The 18,576-nt window shown below is 59.6% G+C and overlaps 3 protein-coding genes across 7 annotated transcripts in view; 2 read left to right on the top strand and 1 right to left on the bottom strand.

Annotated features, from left to right (window-relative positions):
• CCND3 (cyclin D3) overlaps nucleotides 1-8,538 on the top strand; it is a 47,734-nt gene extending 39,196 nt beyond the window's left edge. For all 4 annotated transcript variants that reach the window (XM_075115762.1, XM_075115764.1, XM_075115763.1 and 1 more), the window contains exons 3-5: nucleotides 2,724-2,883; nucleotides 3,501-3,643; nucleotides 6,635-8,538. In XM_075115762.1, the coding sequence (XP_074971863.1) occupies nucleotides 2,724-2,883; nucleotides 3,501-3,643; nucleotides 6,635-6,796 (465 nt within the window). In that variant the 3' untranslated portion in view covers nucleotides 6,797-8,538. The remainder of the gene's footprint in view (nucleotides 1-2,723; nucleotides 2,884-3,500; nucleotides 3,644-6,634) is intronic.
• Nucleotides 8,539-9,955: 1,417 nt separating this feature from the next.
• Nucleotides 9,956-13,804, bottom strand: BYSL (bystin like). Its single transcript, XM_075115757.1, has 7 exons — nucleotides 13,477-13,804; nucleotides 12,455-12,620; nucleotides 12,234-12,372; nucleotides 11,755-11,888; nucleotides 11,453-11,613; nucleotides 10,798-10,900; nucleotides 9,956-10,596 (listed from the first exon to the last, which is right to left on the bottom strand). The coding sequence occupies exons 1-7, from the start codon at nucleotides 13,745-13,747 to the stop codon at nucleotides 10,248-10,250; spliced, it is 1,323 nt and encodes a 440-aa protein (XP_074971858.1). The 5' UTR covers nucleotides 13,748-13,804; the 3' UTR covers nucleotides 9,956-10,247.
• On the top strand, nucleotides 13,787-18,576 carry MED20 (mediator complex subunit 20). 2 transcript variants are annotated; one of them, XM_075115766.1, is made up of 4 exons: nucleotides 13,787-13,898; nucleotides 14,310-14,464; nucleotides 16,013-16,266; nucleotides 17,909-18,576. In XM_075115766.1, the coding sequence occupies exons 1-4, from the start codon at nucleotides 13,885-13,887 to the stop codon at nucleotides 18,122-18,124; spliced, it is 639 nt and encodes a 212-aa protein (XP_074971867.1). In that variant the 5' UTR covers nucleotides 13,787-13,884; the 3' UTR covers nucleotides 18,125-18,576. The 2 variants fall into 2 exon arrangements, with proteins under 2 accessions (XP_074971867.1, XP_074971868.1); XM_075115767.1 differs by lacking the exons at nucleotides 13,787-13,898; nucleotides 14,310-14,464 and adding an exon at nucleotides 14,491-14,645.

Here is an 18,576-nt window from a genome sequence, read left to right as displayed (position 1 = left end):
CCCTCTCAGGTGTAGTGATCCCTTTTGGGTTTGCTTCGTGAGCTGCAATCTCCAGGCCCTCCTTTTGACCTTCTCCCTGGGTCTGCAGGAAAGCCGCGCTCCCAGCTCGCGTGGAGAAGTCGGGCTGGAGCTGCCTCGGCCTCTCGCCCTCGGGACAGTGACTGCCGAAGGTGTCAGCAGCGTCCTGTGCCCCTTCCCAACAAAGCGGGCTCACGCACGAGCAAGCAGCCGGCTTTCCCAGCCTGCTGCCCTTGGTGGGTTCCAGAGGAGCAGCAGGCAGGGACAAGGCACAGAACTCTCCATCTCCAGTGGCCCTTTCCTTGTGTCACCTTGCTGTGTTTCTGCAGTTTAACCCATGGGCAGCACTACCTGTTTTTTTCTTCTTTTACCCAAGCCTGATCTCTCCCCTCTGTTCCAATCCCGCTGTTGAACCAGGCACCCTCGGTGAGCTGTGCTGCGATCCTCAGGCTCTGGAGCTCATTGCTAAGTTTCTTCTTGCTTTTATCTGTGGATTTGGCTTAAAAATATAGAAAGACTAGCAGGCTGGCCATCCATATGGGAGACTAGCAAGCATGGACTAGCAAAGCACTGCTTTCTGGTTGGAAAAATGCAGGCTGTGAAATGGCAAACGGCGTGTTTGGCCTCATGGGGGATTTGGAGCAGGTTGAGCAATGCTGCTCATTTAAGCAACTTAAAACTGGTATTGTTGTGTAAGGGGAAAGAGTGGGTTTAAAAAAAAAAAAGAGAGAGAAAATGAAGATCTGCCCTTATGAAAAATCTCACTTCTTCAAATCCATCTGTTCTGGCAGCCCTTTGGCACGTCTGCGGGCAGCACTGACCTTGTAATCCTAGCCTACTTGGAAAAAGAATAGATATTCTGCTGGGTAGAACTAGGCCCTGAAATGGAGATATCTGATACAAATCCCAATTCAGCTCTGTCATTCCAAACCTGGAGCTTCAGCTCCTGCAGGGTGTTTTCCTTTCCCAGCGCACCATCAGGGCCGCTGTCAGCGCCCCTCTGCTAGCAGAGAGGAGGGACATGGGGGCATCTTCTGTGGCCTTTCTGGCGTACCTGGACCCTGTTGCCAAAACCAGATTTGCTGCTGATCCAGAGGATGAGAGAAATTGGGAGCCAGAGATCTTTGTCGTGGCTCGGGACGTGGGGGAATTGGGACCGGCAGAGAAGCTCGGGCAGCTGGGTGTGGGCTGCCCGTGACATTCCGGCTGGGATGGGAAGGGAAACGATCCTAGAAAGACGCAGCTCTCGCCTCTCCTGAGACTGCTCTGTTGGTGGCATCGTCATACGCAGACGTAACATCAAAGCCGCCCAGCCCAGTGAGACCAGTATGTGTGTGGCCTCGAGTTTGATTCGGCTGCTGCCCTAGCTAAGTCACATAGACCTCGACACAGGTGGCAGAGCGGGGAGCTGAATTCAGGGGTCCCAAATTCTGTGCTAAGGCTCTAATCGTAGGGCTCTCCTTGCTTATACCTTGCCAGATGAGTGCTTTGGTACCAAACCTCTGCAGGACTTGCAGGGTGATAACGCTGCCAAGTGCTTGCCTGTGGCTGCTCTGCACTTTGGTTTTCTTGTCGGGGTTAGGACTAATGCCCAGAGTTGGAAGAGCCTGCGAGAGGCTGAGCAGATGAGAGGAGCAGCCCGAGCTCCAGCTGAAATCCGCGGGGGGCTCCCGGCCTTCCTGCCATCTGGTCCCCAGCTTGCAGATTACACAGAGACTGGCTCGGGAAAGAGATTGCAGAGATCTCTGTTAGATGCTTAGAGAGAGCACCACAACGTGGGACGGAGACATCAGCAGCCACCTGGCATGTACCTGGGGAGCACCGGTGAGCCATCGCTTGTACGTCAGTGGGAGAGGTGGGCGTTAGCATGGCTGTTTGGTGCCTCTTCCCCTGAGAAGCTGCTGGGGATGCTCTATTGAGCATGGCTGGAGGCTCTCTTGGCAGAGAAGAGGCATGATGAGTAGGGCAGGTTCTGCCAAAGTCCTACTGCCCAGCCTGGGACCTCCTCCGTAGGGCTGCCTGCCCAGTGTTCGTTGGGCTGAAGACCTCAGCACCTAGTTGCAGCCCCTGTAGGGGTGTAGGGATAGAAGATCTCATAGAGGAGTTCGGGCTGTTTGGGTCCCTCGCTTCCACGTGTCGTGCCAAGGGGGTGGCTGCCGAGCAGCTACTGCCTCCTGTGGCTCAGCAGCCGAGGAGCCACTGTAGGAGGGAGTCAGTGCGCTGGCCGGCTCCAAGGAGCACACAGAGAGGTGGGCTTCGGTGCTCCCTTTGCTGTAGCGGGGTTAGCCCCACACGGGATTGCTGCTGGCAGCCTGGGCATCAGCCTTTCCTTTTGGGAATGGAGAAGGGATGTGGGAATGGTGTGCCTACTGCTCCTTGCTCTGGTTTTCCTGTGTGGGCTGTTGCAGCAACCTTGCAAAGCAGAAGAGTGTCGAAGGCTAATCTGATTGCACCTTGGAAAGAAGAAACCACATTTATCGCTTCCTCTTCTGATCTTTACTCCAGGCTTTGCAATAACTTAAGGCTGGATTTGTGCCATAGTCGCAGAGCAGGGATGTTCTCCCTTTTCTTCCCTGTCTCATGGATTTTACTGTTTTTCTGGCCCTTCCCTAAGCACTGGCCTTATCTGCCCTTGAATTTGGTGAGTGTTCCTGCCTGGCCTAGCCTTGCTGAATAACACACTGTCTGTCTGTCTGACTCTGTAGGACTGGGAGGTTCTAGTCCTGGAGAAGCTAAAGTGGGACCTGGTCTCAGTGATAGCAAATGATTTCTTGGCTCACATCCTGCATCACCTCCCGCTGCCTAAGGACAAAATGGAGCTGGTGAAGAAACATGCACAGACCTTTATTGCCCTGTGTGCCACAGGTGGGTGCCAGCTCTCGGCGGGTGGCTCCAGCGGGGTGCTGGGGAGGGTGGGCTGGCCACTAAGGTGGGATAGCCTGGGCTTGAGCCGGGCTGCTGGGTAACCTGGGGCTGGTCTCCGACGCCCTGCCTTTCTGGGGAGCTGGATGCCTGCCTTCATTCAAAACAGAGCATTTTGCTGCTCCATGACATGTTTTCTATCCCTCACAAAGTGGGATAATGGTCCTGAGGGCTCTAAGTGGGTACCCAGAAGATGCTGGGAAGGAGCAAAGCCTCCGTGCCACCCCTCTTGCTGTGCAGGCTGTGGCTGCTGGAGGGCGTCCGGGGTAAAGGCAGGGTTTAATTGAGGCTTTTGTCAACCTCGCTCTAAGTCACTAGAGCAACCTTATCTTTAGAACTCCTTTTGGTGAGACAGGTGCAGAGAAATACCTTAATGAGGCTTGCTGCTCTGCTGCTCGGCCTGTTTCCTGTCGCTTCACCCCCACTTCTTCCCACTAAGCTGGAGAGACCCCTCTGCCTGGCCCTCTAGTCTTCCAGGGAAATCGCAGTCCCAAGAACTTACCATGTGTATCCTTGCTAACAGCTTCTTTTTGCCCCTTGTGTCCTTGTCCTGGCTCTAGACCACACTTTTGCCATGTACCCCCCCTCCATGATTGCGACAGGCAGCATCGGAGCAGCGATCCACGGCCTGACGGTCTCTGTGAACAATTTCACCGGCGAGGCGATCACCGAGCTGCTGGCCAGCATCACTGGCACGGAGGTGGTGAGTGTTCACGGGGGAACAGCAAAGCCGTTTTTGGTGCTGGATCTGGTGGAACCCCTTCCTCTTTCTGCTGCTCATTCTTCTTAGAGGGAGAGGGAATTAGGCTGTTTGTGATGCTGACCTTGGTTTGAGGAGTGCCCAGAGATGAGTGGGCATCTCTAAACGCAGCACCCTTGGTCGGTCCCGCAGCTGCAGTCGGCTCCTGGCTTCCGAGCGCTGCCTGTGTGGAGCGGGACGAGCTCGGGAGCCTTTGAAAAGCAGGACAAAGGGGAGCGTCTGTTCCCTGCGCGGGCAGGTGTTGGTGGGATCGGGTTGACAAGGTGGGATGGGGCAGAGGGAGAAGTTGAGCTCGGCATCTGCTAACCTCCGCTGGTGTCTGGTTGCAGGTGCCCAGACTTGGGTGGGAAGGGGTCGGGGGCACAGGGCGTGTCAGGATGCTGGCACGGTGGCTTTGGGGACATCGGGATGGTGGGGGGCATCCGCCTCCCCCTCCAGTGCCCTTTGAATGGGGAAGTGGGACCCTGTCGGGCTCCCCATTTCCAGGTCGCTCCTGCTGCAGTGAAGCAATCGGGAGCCTTTCTTCTGCCAGGGGCCCCTTTTGATCTTTTCTTCTACCCGAGCGCTAATGCCGGCAGCCGGGCGCGGGGTTAGTTACAGTCCCCTGACAGCAGCGCCGGGAATTGGAAGAGGTGCCGGTGCCGCAGCGGGTGGGAGGCTGCAACCAGGCTTTGTCCAGGCAGGGAGGGGACGGGGCAGGAGGGTGTCCTGATCTATTTGTGCAGCTTTAATTTTTTTTTTTTTGTTAGTCAGAGCCTTTTTAAAGAGTGAATCGGTGCAGCCAGCTGCTCTCAAGCTGCTGTAGTGAATGGGGCAGGGACTGAAACCTGCTCTGGGCTGGGGCTGGTGGAGGGAACAGGTGGGAAGCAGGGAGGGCACCGCCGAGGGACCGGAGCCAAAATGGAGCCCAGCACAGCCCTGCTACCCTCCGGCCTGCTCCTCTCCCTCCTCAGCCTGGAGAGGGCATCTGTTCACCCCCACAGCCCGCCCCGGTGCGAGGTGCTGCACAAACCGTCCCTGCCCAGGCGGGGCTGGGGCGGCTCCTGTAGCAGAAGGAAGCCCTGGGGACGTGTCTGCAGAACTGCGGGACTCCCAGGGGAAGCACCCGGCCTCGGCCTCCCGCATTTGTGGTGCTGATGCTTTTCCCTGAACCTGGCCTCGCAGTGTCCCTGGGCTGTGACTCAGCACTGGAGGAGCGATCCCCTTCCCGCAGCTGCCAAGGCTCAGCCGGGCAGCGCTGGGGGTGCAGGGACGCTGTAGGGATGGAGCGGGACGATGGTGCAGGGCTGTGCCAGCTCTGGCTGGCAGGAGCTGCGCTGCCGCGCTGAGGCTGGCTCATCGCTGGCTGTGCCAGTACTTTGGGTGCAGTTTGGAGCTACTCTGGATCAGTCCTCAAACCTCATGGAGCAGGACCAGCCCCCAGCATATGTCTAAGCCAGAGCCCCACAGCACGGCCGACCTGCAGAGTAGGGAGCACACAGGCTGGGGCCCACCGAGCTGCCTCCCGGGCAGCCCCTGAGGCTTCGCTGGCCAGCAAAGGAGCCTGGCTGCCTGTGGCCAAGCCAGCTTTTAGCATCTCTACCGAAATTGCTGAGGGAGAGCCCGGGGACCCGCTGGCCGTGGTGCGAGGCCCTGCAGTGAGCTTGCCCCGGGGCTGCGGGCAGGCAGGCTGGAGGCTGTGCTGACGGGAAACAGCGTGGGGAAGGGGAGGTGGGCGTTGCTATTTTCGCTCGCCACATCCTCTGTCAGTTTCTAAGAACTGGCGGCGGATTCCTGGTAAGAGATTTCGGTCTGTGACAGTATCCAGCGAGCGCACGCGGCCCCGCAGCGTCCAGCTCGGCTCCGGCCGCGAGGTGCGAAATGCCACCTCTTACCCCTCGGTCAGAGCCGTGATGCAGCCGGTGGGGTGCACCCACCGGCGATGCCTCCTGCAGCTCTCGGTGCGTCACGGTGCTCCGGGGTCGAAGTGGAGGAGTTTCCTCCTCTGGTTACAGCTTGCGTGGGGAGAAAACAGGGGAGTTTGCTTTTATTACAAGTGCTTCGCCGCTGCTCTCAGTCCCCTGCACCTTCCTGTTTGTGGGGCTGGCATGTCCCCCAGCGCTGGGCTCCCTGGGGAGGTGCGGGAGAGTCACGCGGGGCTCCCATGGAGGGGAGAGTGGGAGGGTAAAAGCCTTGTGAGAAGCTACGTGGCCGCAGCGTCGTTCTTGTAATGACCCAGCGCAACGGTGCGTAGGGAACGTGTGGCTGGGGCGGCTGTTGGGTCTAGGAGGGTCCCGCTGCCTTCAGGATCCCCAAAGTGTCGCAGCGTGCGTCAGCCGGGGCACCCAGCGGGGATTCACCTTGTCCTGGCCCGGAGGTGGGCCGGGAGCAGGCAGAGCTGCGCTCGGCTTCTCTGCAGCGGATGGGTCACCGCGGCGGTGCGGGACCACGGCGAGCTCCGGGAGCCCTCGGAGGTAGGGCCTGGGGGAGGCAGGTGGGGCTCCAAGGTGCGCACCCGTGGCACTGCACGCCGGCCATCCCTCCTGGATCCGGGAAGTTTTGGTTGTAAAGGTTGATGCTGGCCTGCACAGAATTGCTCTGCTCCGGCCTCTGGGTCGGCAGCGGCAGCTGACAGCCGTGATGCTGAAATCACACGCTGTGCCCAGGCACGAGCCCGGATGCTTTGGCGAGCTCTGATGGGCACAACCTCCGTTCCTCAAGAATGTGGTCAAGCAGGGAGGTGGGGAGAAGACAACCAGGGCTTCTCCTGGGGAGGGGCCTAAAGCACAGACAAGCTGGAGATGCCTCTTGTTGGAGAAAGGCTTCTTTGTCCTGTGTGTTCAGATACTCCAGGGGCCAGAGATGTAGCCCAGCAGCTGCTCAGGGCTATTTATAAGGCTCCCACCTCAGAGAAGCAGAGAACTGAAGCCTCTTGTCTCGTTCCCTCTCCCGCAGGACTGCCTGAAAGCCTGTCAGGAGCAGATTGAGGCGGCCTTAGCCGAGAGCCTGAAACAGGCATCCCAAACCCAACAGGAATACAGCACTGCCAAGACTGCCGCTTACCTGGCCAGCCAGCCCACCAGCACCCCGACAGACGTCACGGACATCAACCTGTGACCGGCCTCCCCTTCCCGAGAGCCGCCCGGCCCCGCTGCAGCAGGACCTCGCCCTGGACACTGAAAGGTCGCTGCATCCCACCTACCCATCCGTCAGCCCCCTCCATCTGACGCCTGCGGGGGATTTGTTCTGCTCGCTGGGAGCGCAGAGCAGGATCCGTGCTCATCCGTCGGGAGCGGGCAGCCAGGCTGGCGGAGCTCGGCACTTGCTCGTCACCTTCTGGAGGTGGCTGGGGTGAAGCGACCGTTTTCTTGGTGGCAGGGCACAAGAATAGCTGGGGAGGGGGAGCAAGACCCAAAATGAAGTTGTAAAACATTTCAGTTCACGTTCCTCGTAGCCCGGCTGGGCCGTTCGCCGTCTCCTCATGGGTGTTTACCGGGACAACTTCCAGCCCCGCGTGGGCCATCGATCATGGAGAGCGAGCCTCGTACCCCCACCTGCGTGACCAAAACCCTTCTAACCCCTGGGTCCCCTCCCCGGGCCGGGCTGCCACAGGCCCGCGCGGCTCACGGGGAGAACCGAGTGTCCGGCGGAGGGAGCCAGTTGCTTGTTGGCCCCTCGGTCCCAATTGCTTCATGCCCGATCGCTGTGGCTCCTGGGGGGGGTGGCATGGCTGCTTCTGCTTGGGGTGGGGTGGGGCAGGTGGCTTGTTTCTCGTTGCTGTTAGATTTGGGATTGGTGGGTTTTTGGCTTGCTTGGGGGCACGCGCGCTCCGTCTGTGCGGAGAGCGGACGTCCTCGCCTCAGGGAGCAGCCTCCTGGGCGAGGTTCGGGCGCGATCCCCTTGGCTTTCCGCTGCCCCACTGAGGCTGCTTAATTTATTATTAACTGCTGGGAAATGGGGAGGGAGGAAGACTGTGCAGTTCCTTGGTGTGGGGCCTGGCTGCTGGTCTCCTCTCCCTCCGAAAGAGTGCCTTCACCCTCCGTCCCCTTCCGTAGCTCCCTGGGCAATGGGAGACTCTCACTTGGAAGCTGGTTGGGTTTTTTTTAATTTTTTTTAGGTAGCTTAGACATCAGACTAGGTTTTCAGAGATACATTTGAATGTGCTGCTATAGTCTGAAATGCATCTTCGCTCCTCCAAGGCAGGGATCTCGGATCACGTTCAGGAGGGGGCTGCGTTGCATAAATATCCACGTGGGTCCAAGTTGTATCCTCATGGGGTGGAAAATTTGCTGCGTACTTGAGTTGAAAAGCGATTATTGCATTTTTTTGTATTGTTGTTGTTGATCCTGTCTGTTAGTTTTTATAAAGAGTGTTTTAAAAAAATAATAATGCTGCTTTTCTAAGAGAAAAACCATTAAAGAGTAGATTTGTATTAACCAGGAGAAGCCCGAAAGACTCCGCAGGGACAGGAGGCAGGATGTCGCTGCTTGGTGACCTCTGGACATGTGGATCTGTGGCTGTCGTCCTCCCAGGGGGGATGTGGAAAAGGAGGTAGAAACCTTCCTTGGTTTTTGTTTTTTATTTTTGGATGCCACTAGAAACAAGTCTTATCAGATGGAAAAAGATGGGGCTGCTGTTCTTCCACTAGCCTGATTTGTCAAGAAGAGGCATCCGCCGCCGACTCCTGCTAGCAGGAGGGCTGGGGGTGTGCAAAGCTCGCCTGAACAAATAATTCTTTTTTTATATATAAATGAGTTTTAATTTAAGAGTAAACTGGTTTCACGTTCACATGCAAGAGTCCCGCTGCTGGGAGAATCAGAGGATGATATGATGTTGCAATAAAGTATTTTAAACGAGTACGAACGCCTCAAGGGTCTCCCTTTGTGATCTGCTGCCCTGCATCGCCCTGGGGTGGGACCCCAGCAGCCAGAGGATCCCCTCGGGCCGCTCCCGGAGGCTCCAGCCCTGCGTTTCCCAGAGCCGCAAGAGCAGGATGAAACGGGGAGGCAGGACCCCGCCAGCCAGCCCCGACGCCGCTGAGAGGCGAAGGGGAGGCGGCCGAGGGACGGCGTCGCGCTCGCCGGGGCCCTGGGGCAGCTCACGGCTGGCGGTGGATGGACGCGGAGCCCAACACCTTCCTGCGGTGCGGCCGCCGGAGAGGAGGTGGCAACTTCACGCCCCCGGCGCCTTTGCAGCAGCTCAGGCGGTGCTGCAGGGTGGCGAGAGCGCGCTGGGTGCACCGCGCGAGCCCGGGCTATCTTTCATGCTCATCAGCTTCTGGCTTCTTTAAAGAGATAAAAATCAGGAAGCCAAGGAAAAGGCGTTGCGGTGTGCAACCAGGCCCGGCTCTGTGTGCTGCTCTGCTTCGCGTGGCTTCTGCTCCTGCTGCTGTCACGGGAGACGGTGCCAACTCTCGAGAGAGCAGCAGCGGCCGCCCTCAGCGCAGCCTGCTGCCGCAGGAACCCACAGGAGCTTTTCTCCCTGGGCTGCACCAGCGCGACTTTGTGCCGGTTTCAGGAGCACGGCGGGGTACCTGCAGCGCGCAAACCCCGCGGCGTCACCATCAGCAATTCCCCAGAGCAAGCGCGGTGCCGTGTGGGCTGTGGGAGAAGCCCCCGCTGCGGGTTTTCCAGCAGAGGCGGCACGTGCGTGTGGGCAGGCTGCTGCCAGCACGCGGCTGCGGGGGCCCGGCGAGGACAGCGGTGCCGGGGCTTCCCCAGCCTTGCCGAGCGGAGTTACACCCAGAGGGGTGGCTGGGGAAGGGAGCGCTCCAGAACCCCTGGGGAAGAGGGATGGCAGGCATTCTGGCGGCAGGGGGGTGGTGGGGATGGTGCCAGGAAGGCTCCTGGCACTGCTGGGCTGCTCTCGCCCTCACCTCTGGCCATGGCCACGCTCCCTGTGGTGGCCAGTTCAGGCCCCGCTCCTGCCTGGTGACAGCCAAGCCCTTGGGCAAACCCTCCAGCACCCGCAGGAGCCATTTTTCCCCCACCAAGAGCAGTGTTGGCTTTGGGACCAGCCTGTGGGCCCCAGCCCTGGCCCCCCGTCCGCCCTCCCTTTGCCCAATGGCACGGGGGCTGCTCAGGGAGAGAAGAGGGGGTGCACAGGGGTCCCTCCTCCGTGTGCAGTCGCGGGGCAGCACCTGCAGCGCAGACTCCAGCTGCAGCTCTGCAAGAGGCCCGGGGCTGGCGGCTTTGCTCTGCCACCTGCTGGGGACAGGACAGGGTGGGAAGCGACCGCAGAGGTGCAGCTGCAGGGCAGAACCACCCCGGACAGACGGACAGGCCTCAGGTTTTATTTTCCAATAGAGGAACAGGCCAAACCCCCGCCGAGTGCTGGTGGCACCATGTCCCCGCATGGGACAGGGGCTGCCCGGCCCCGTGACGAGTGGTGCAGGGGGCACAGTCCAGCTCTACAGGCAGAGCCTGCTCCCAGCACCCACTTGGAGCAGCGGGATCCCGGAATGCTCCCGCGCGCCTCCCCACGGCTCCGCTCACGCACCAGGCTCCCAACCGCATCCAGCAGCGTTCCGGGAGCAGGGCGGGCTGCAGCTTCTCCCGCCTCTCCCTGCTCACTCCATGGCCACGGGCGGCTGCCCTTCCACGTCCCGCGTCTTGGAGTTCACCAGCTCCCTCCGGATCTCTGGCGAGATCTGCGGATGGCTGTGGAACTTGAGCAGCTCGAGCAAAGCCTCCTTCTGCTCCGAGGAAAGGTCCTCCTTGTAGCGCTGGGTGAAGGCCAGGAAGCTCTGGTGCCACAGCACGGGCAGGACCCGCTGGTCTGTGCGGAAGGCCAGGAAGTGGAAGACGAGGGCATCCACCACACGGAAGGGCAGGGCGTACTTCTTGTCGATGAGCAGGCGGAGGAAGATGCTGTTGGCGCCGCTGTACTGCATCTCGGCGATCTTCAGCATGGCCGCGCTGTGGGGAGGGAGGGAACACCGAGGTGAGGGCAGGCACCCAGACACCAAGGTGACAAACCCAGTGCTGAGCCTTGAATCTCAGCCCCCCAGGGAGCTGAGCGAACCTCCCACCTTGGAGGGGCAGAGGGACAGATCTGAGGCACCGCACCGGCCTCCCTAAAGGAGAGCCTCTGTCCCCCGCAGCCTCCCGGCACGTTACCTGGAGTGGAGGACGGGGATGGAGCACTTGGTGAGGATGCTGCCGATGATGATGGCCTCCCGCAGCGTGCAGGTCCCCGACTCGCACAGGGGGATGAGGATCCCTGCAGAGGGGGCAGTGTTAGGCATCGCCAGACTTAACTGCAGCAGGCAGAGCTGCAGGACACGGGGCTCAGCCCCTTCTCCTGTCCCAGGACACATCTGACCCCAGGAAATAAGAGCTTCTCCACCAGCTGCTGTTACAGGGGCCACAGCATCTCCCTGACAGGCAACTAGCCCTGAACACCCTCAGGTTGCCAGATGAAACCGAGATCAGACCCGAGACAGTTCGTAACCTTCCACCGACCTCCAGAAGAACCCAAATACCTGCCCAGGGCTCGCTGGCAGCACCGGCATAAGCCTATGGCACTCATCACCCTTCCACCCTGACCGCCGCAAACGGGCCCCTGGGGCTTTGAAAGCCACCTCGTCCATCAAGGGGGACGCCCTGCATCTCCTTCACATCTCCTCCTCCCCACCGAGCCCCCAGGACCACCCCAGGCCGGGGACAGTGTCCTGTCCCACTGGGCAGTGCTGTGCAACACGCGCCCCTGCCAAGCTTCCCAGATGGCGAGAGGCTCCCGGGTACGAACGGCAGCCCCGCAGGGAGTCCCGACCTTTGAACCAGGCTGCCGGCTTGAACAGAGCCTTCTTCAAAGCCATGTAGAGGTGGAAGTTCAGGCGCTTGTACTCCGCGATGTCATCTCTGACCCGCGGCAGCAGCACCAGGTTGTAGAACCGCTGGGCCATCCTCTCTTTCAGGTTGGATGAAAATATCCTGAGAAAAGCAAAGCACAAAGTGACGTGTGGAGGAAGGAGGCCAAGCAGGGGACAGCGCAGTATTTTGTAAACCTGGTTCCAGTTATGGAAAGAAAAAACTGAAGAATCCTACATCAGCATCTCCCAGAGAGGATCTTACCTGGTGGCTTGGTACATGGCAGCTGCTGTCCATGTCTCTGGCTCTGTGATGTAGAGGATCTGCTCCCAGTTGGACAAGGCAGGAATGATTTTAAATGCTTTGGGGAGTTTCCCACTCCTGTATTTGGACAGCACCTTAAAAGACATGGATACAGGCCGGGCTGTGACACGTGGGCACTGACAGCAGGGCTGTGGGACTTGTCTCACGGCCACGAGAAAGTTTTCCCCTCCCTTAGCACCACTGGTAAGAAAGGCCGGGCCCAGGGCCATCCCAAGCCCAGTGCTCAAGAGGTTGTCACTCAGAAGCTCTCCAGGCCCTTCAGTGACCGGCACTACCCAAGGTGTGGTTAACACACAGAACCGCCAGCACAGGGTAAGGACAGAGACCGCGTCACTGAGGGAGAGCGGGCACAGAGGCGGCGGCTGCGGGGCTCAGCGTGGCGTTCACGGGGCCCTGGGGCAGAGCGGCCTTGGCCTCACCTCTCTGACGCCCCTGTAAACCTCCAGGACGCGGGGATCAAGCTGGGGCATGGGGCAGCCCGATATCTCCGACAGCGCCGTCTCCACTTCCGTCTGCTTCTCCGTGATCTTCTCCATGATGATGTCCGCCAGCGTGCGCCTGTGGCCGGCGCAGGAGGGTGCGAGTCAGGGGCTGCGCTGGGAAGCACCGGCTGCTGCCCCAGTCCCGGCCCCGTCCTCACCTCACCGGCGGGTTCTTGTTCATGAACATCTCGATGGCTTTCTCGTCCTCGGGGTCCACCACCACCTCCCCGCAGCACTCCCCACTCCGTCCTGCCGCCGCTTGCTCCAGCGAAGGCCATTCCTCATCGTCCTCGGAGTCCCAGCCGGGGCCAGACCCCACCGGGCCTGAGGGGGAGCGGCGCTGGCTGAGCCCGGGGTCCCCCACCCCACACCAGCGCGGGCTGGGGGCTCGGGGGGAGCCCGCGGGGGTGCTCGGGGGGGCTCACGGTGGGGATCAGGGGGAGGCTCATGGGGGGGTTGGGGGGAACTCACGGTGGGGATCGGGGGAGGCTCACGGTGGGGGACAGGGGGAGGCTCACGGCGGGGGACAGGGGGAGGCTCACGGGAGGATCGGGGGAGGCTCACGGGGGGGATCGGGGGAGGCTCACGGGGGGGATCGGGGGAGGCTCACGGGGGGGATCGGGGGGGAGCTCAGGAGCGGGGTGGGGGAGGCTCACGGCGGGGGATGGGGGGAGGCTCACGGGGGGGATCGAGGGAGGCTCACGGGGGGGATCGGGGGAGGCTCACGGGCGGGGATCAGGGGGGAGCTCAGGAGGGGGGTGGGGGAGGCTCACGGCGGGGGATGGGGGGAGGCTCACGGGGGGGATCGGGGGAGGCTCACGGGCGGGGATCGGGGGAGGCTCACGGGCGGGGATCGGGGGAGAGCTCAGGAGGGGGATGGGGGAGGCTCACGGGGGGGGATGGGGGGACGCTCACGGGCGGGGATCGGGGGGAGCTCAGGAGGGGGGTGGGGGAGGCTCACGGCGGGGGATGGGGGGAGGCTCACGGGGGGGATCGGGGGAGGCTCACGGGCGGGGATCGGGGGGGAGGCTCACGGGCAGGGATCGGGGGGGAGCTCAGGAGGGGGATGGGGGAGGCTCACGGGGGGGGATGGGGGGACGCTCACGGGCGGGGATCAGGGGGGAGCTCAGGACGGGGGTGGGGGAGGCTCACGGGGGGGATCGGGGGGAGGGGGGCTCACCCAGCGCCGTGCCGCGGTGTCTGGGGGCGGCGGGAGCCCCGGGGCCGTGCTCGGCCTCCAGCTCCTCCTGCTGCCGCCGGGCCTGCTCCAGGATGCGCCGGGACAACCGCGCCTCCACGTACCCCTCCCCGCCGCCCTCCTCATCCTCCGCCCGGCCGCCGCGACGCTTCTCCCGCGCCGTGGGCCGCGGGGCCGCGTCCTGCAGGATCTGCTGGGCCAGCGGTACCGTGGGGCCGGGGCCGGGGCCCCGCGGCCGCCGGGCCTTGGGCATGGCTGCGGGACCTCGCGGAGCGCCGCGCGCTTAGGCTCCGCCCCTTCCGGCGGCGCGGCGGCCACGCCCCTTCCGGCGGGACGTTGGTCACGCCCCCTCCCGGAGGTCTCCGTTCCGTGCCGGTGGGGCGGAGCGGCATGGGGGTCACCTGGTGAGGACGGGGGGATCGGGACCCTGGGACCGGGATGGGGGGACATGGGTCGGGCTCAGGATCAGGACTAGGACATCGGGACTGGGACTAGAACTGGGATGGGGGGACACGGGCCGGGGCCGGGACCAGGACACCGGGAGAGGGACCAGGATGAGGGGACCGAGGCACTGGGACCGGGACGGGGATGGGGGTCCGAGACCAGGAAAAGGGGATGGGGACACCGGAGGACCGGGACCGGGGGACAGAGGGACCAGGACAGGGGCATGGGGAGACCGGGACTGGGGCCGGGCGACCAGGACGGGGGGAACACGGGACGGGGCCGCCTTGGGGCGGGCAGCCGGGAGGAGCCGCCGATAGCGCCCGTTGCACGGTTGCCGGTGGGTCTCTGACTCCCCCCGCCCCCGGTTGCAGCGTGGCGCAGATGCCGGTGGCGGAGGGGAAGAGTGTCCAGCAGACAGTGGAGATCCTGACACGGAAGCTGGAGGTGCTGGGGGCCGAGAAGCAGGGCACCTTCTGCGTGGACTGCGAGACCTACCACACCGCCGCCTCCACCATCAGCAGCCAAGGTCAGCACCCGCTGCTCCCAGCCTGCCCAGAGCCCTTCCTTCTCCCGGTACCACTTCCAGCTCCTGGAATTCCCTCCACGGTGCTGGTGAAACCCGGCTGTGGTGACAGCACAGTCTCCCGTGGAATGAGTGTTTGCTGTGGGTGAGGCCACGGCTTTGTGGACCAAAGTTTTTCCTGCAGGCCGTTGCTGTTTTATTTATCATGGTTTTATTTATCGTTGTGGGGATGAGCAGCCATCTCACTGCCCGCAGAATGCCTTCTCTGCCGTGGAATGCAGGTGTTGCACTTCCCACTGGCTCCTTCTTTCCTCTGGGAGAAGAAGCATCCCTGTACGCGGTCCTGGGGGAGTCAGGGAAGGTCAGTGTGAGGCACGGACCATCCCACCTGGGCTGGGGCTGCCCCATAGCAAACGCCCAGCCGTGTTGTTCTGCCCGCTCACGAAGGCCATTCTTGCTGTTCCCCACGTGTCCCGGTGTCACCCTGCCCTGGGGGGGGCCGTGTCGTGGGGGGAGCCGTCCCTTGAGGATTCCCACTCACGTCAGCTGTCTTTCCTGTCAGCGTGTTTTTTCTGTGAAACTTCTCAAAACGCCGCTTGTGCCAGAGTCGCTTTGGAGGCTGCGTTTTGCTCTGGAGAGGATGGGCTCAAGTCTCCTGGCAGCACCCGCCTGCTCTGTGCCAGGAGGGCCATCACTCGAGGGCAGGGGATGTGCTCGGAGGAGCCCAAATCCCCTATTGACATAGCACGGTCTAAAACGGTAGCTCAAAGGTATGGCGTGGCCTCCTCACCCTGAGGGGCTGTTCCAGCCTCTTTATTTTTCCTAAACGCTTGGATTTTTACATCATGTAAAAACGCTAAGGTGAACATCACCGTGGTGGCTCTGTGGCTGCAGAGGTCAGCAGTGAGCCCATGCGGCCTCGGGGCTCTGCTCAGCCAAGTTGCCCGGACAGATCCACGTACCTGGACAGATCCACATGATGCTACTAGAGCAGCTTTTTCCTGCTTTCTTTCTGCAGCTGGAACTTGTACGGCCACACCTGTGGAAAGGCTTTTTTTGGTCTATGTGGATAAATGAGAAATTTTCCCAGCTTCCAAAGCGTGGTACAAGCTAGGCGCGTCCTCTCCAGACACCCTGTTTTCCAGAGTGTGTCCCAGCACATCCTTTCCCTGCAGGGCTGGTGGGGGAGTGGGAGGAGAGGCAAAGACCAGCCTTCCTCCAGTGACTGTAGGCAGGATGCCTGGCCACATGCTTGGGGATGGGAGGTGGGTGCTTTTTGAGCCCAGTCTGCTGGGGATCTCGTGTCCTGCTCGCCCTCTGGTCCCTGAGTTGTGCTGGTATTATCCTCGGGCTGCAGAAGATTTGTTTTCCCCTTTACCTTTAAATCTTAAGAAGGGAATACAATCTCTTCACCAAACGGACACAAGTGGTACAAGGACGCTGTGATTAAAACAACAAGGAGGGCAAAGGAAAAACCAGATGCTTCTTTAAAGCATGTACAAGCTCAGGAGTGTTGGTTTTACAGCCTAAATACCGTTGCTTTTATTTCAGGGCAGACAGGCAAGCTGATGTATGTGATGCACAACTCCGAATATCCCCTCAGCTGCTTCGCTCTCTTTGAAAACGGTCCCTGCCTCATAGCAGATGCCAACTTTGATATCCTTATGGTGAAGTTGAAAGGCTTCTTCCAAAATGCCAAGGCGAACAAGATAGAGAGCCGGGGCACCCGCTACCAGTACTGCGACTTCTTGGTGAAGGTGGGCACGGTTACAATGGGGCCCAGCGCCCGTGGGATATCTGTGGAGGTAAGAATTGTCTTTGAAGGGTATGAAATACAACAGACAGGGAAATCCCCCGTCCCTTCTCTGTCTTGATTGCATTGCTTGTTGCTGGGAGTTTGTACTAGCTGCGCTCGCATATGCAGCAGGCAGGGTATTTATCCCCTTTTCACAAGGTTTAATTCAGGTGGGTGCTTTGGGGCTCAGCTGCAGCTACAGAAAAGCCTGTCATTAAAGTGTCAATAAACAAAACCCTGAAGGGATGCCAATGAACTAAAAAGCTGCTTAAAGACCTGATGCACAACTAGTAGCACTTCAGGTTAATAAGCATACCGAGGGGGGCAAAACAACCTCTTCAGCTGCTAATTCGATGCTGATCTGGGTTTTGCTTTCTTTCCCCATCTCAAGCAGACAACGGCAGAGCCAGGTTCTGCTCACACAGTGCAGAAATGGTGGTGGTCTCCTCACCAGAGAGCTTTTGGCAGGCATCAGTCCTCCACCGTGGCATGCCGACCTGGATTGCTGCACCGTGGGGTGCACCGTGGGCTCAAAGCCCGCCATCAAACTGCTTCCGCACTCTCCACTCAGTGCCGTGACTGCTGATGAGGCTCGAGAGCACCGGTCGCCAGCTGCCGACAGGCATTTCGCAGGGTGGAGGCTGGGCTGAAGCAAACGCTAAAGGGAAATGCTTTCAGCCTACATGAAGGGGCACAGGAGGATCTAGGAAGGCATTTGGGGAGATGGTTGGCTGAGCTGAAGGCTCACAAGCCATGGACAAGCCTCAGCTGAGCTGAAAAACATCTCATAAAAGACAAGGAGCTGGGCTGTGCTGCTAGGGGAAGGGCAGAGTAGGTCAGGCTCCAGACATCTAGATGTATTGGTGCCTAACAGCTGTCAAGATAGCTGAGAATTAGATGCTTAAAAGTCCTTCAAATCAGAGCTTATGCTTTTCTAAACACAGAAATCCTATTACCCAACATACAGTTAATAATCGCACTGTGCCTACTCAGGCAGGTGTTCCTAGCCAGCCGGGATGGGGACTGAGAAATGGCCTCTTTCTTCACTGCAGTCAACACCGACATCACAGCATCAGCATTGCTATTGACCTGGGGTTAAACAGAAGCTTGTTTTACCCTAAATTTGAGTTTAGCGCCAGATTTGCCAGGTGATCTGGCTGCTTCTGGTTTAGTTTAGTAGTTTTTTCAGGGGTTGCATTAGGACCTACCCCTGATTTGGGATCAGACTCATATTTAGTAAAACACTTCAGGTCCTTAAGTCCCAAGGGTTTTTCCAGGATGCTCCTGGAAGACATCACAGCCAGACAAGTCATCGACCTACCAGGGTGTGGGAATGCAGTTTGATTTTTTGAATGGGGTAAAGATAATGTACACTTGAAGCAATGCCCCAAGACCTCAAGTACTGGGAATTTAATAAAAGCAATTCCCTTAGAGGGTACACTTTACCTCCTCTACCCTTTTGAAGGGATGCTTGCATGTTCCCAGGATGTCCTGTTCATTCATATTTGTCCATCCGTGTTTTAACTAAATATTCTCAGATGTTCTTATGGAAAGCATTCTCTCTCTAGCGAGGCAGAGAGGGGAAAGCGCGTTGCACCCTGCATGGCTATCGCCACTGCCGTGAGCTTCAGGACTGCGGTTTCTGTTGGCAGGTGGAGTACTGCCCCTGTGTGATAGCCAACGACTGCTGGAACCTGCTCATGGAGTTCATGCAGAGCTTCATGGGGAACCACACTCCCGGCATCCCATCCGTGTTTGGCACCAAGCACGACAGCGTCTACAGCCCAGCGGACACGATGGTTCAGTACATGGAGCTGTTCAACAAGATCCGCAAGCAGCAGCAGGTGCCTGTAGCGGGGATCAGATGAAAGGACTCCCTGGAGCCTGGTTTAGAGAGACTGCATCCTCTTTTCTGCCTGCCCATCTGGATCAAGAGTCCCTCCAAAAAGCAGCGCTGGAGGCAGCCCAAGGTGGTTTTTTTGTGGTGGTGGTTTTTTTTTTTCCCTTCTCAATCTCTTTCCTCTGTTTCAAAGCAAAGGTCTTGAATGCTACGCATATTTCTTGTTGTCCTTCATGTCTCTGAGCGTTTCTGAGATCAGGCCTGTGGTTCTCTTGGTTCTTAGATCAGTGCTTCACGCAGGGGATTGCTGTTTGTCGGCAGGAGGAGGGAAAAGGAGAAATTCCAGCCAAATGCACCCAAGGGCAGAGTTTCCTTGACTGCAAACAGCTACATGAGAGATGTTTTTTAAAATTTTCTTTTAGATATCCACGTGAAAGTGTCTTGTTTTTCACCAAAATAAAACACTGAATTTTGTGAGGA

The sequence above is a fragment of the Phalacrocorax aristotelis genome, chromosome 21, assembly GCF_949628215.1.
Source record: "Phalacrocorax aristotelis chromosome 21, bGulAri2.1, whole genome shotgun sequence".
NCBI lineage: Eukaryota > Metazoa > Chordata > Aves > Suliformes > Phalacrocoracidae > Phalacrocorax > Phalacrocorax aristotelis.
The sequence above is the reverse complement of the archived record's forward strand: the minus strand, read 5'-3'. Positions and strand labels throughout refer to the sequence as shown.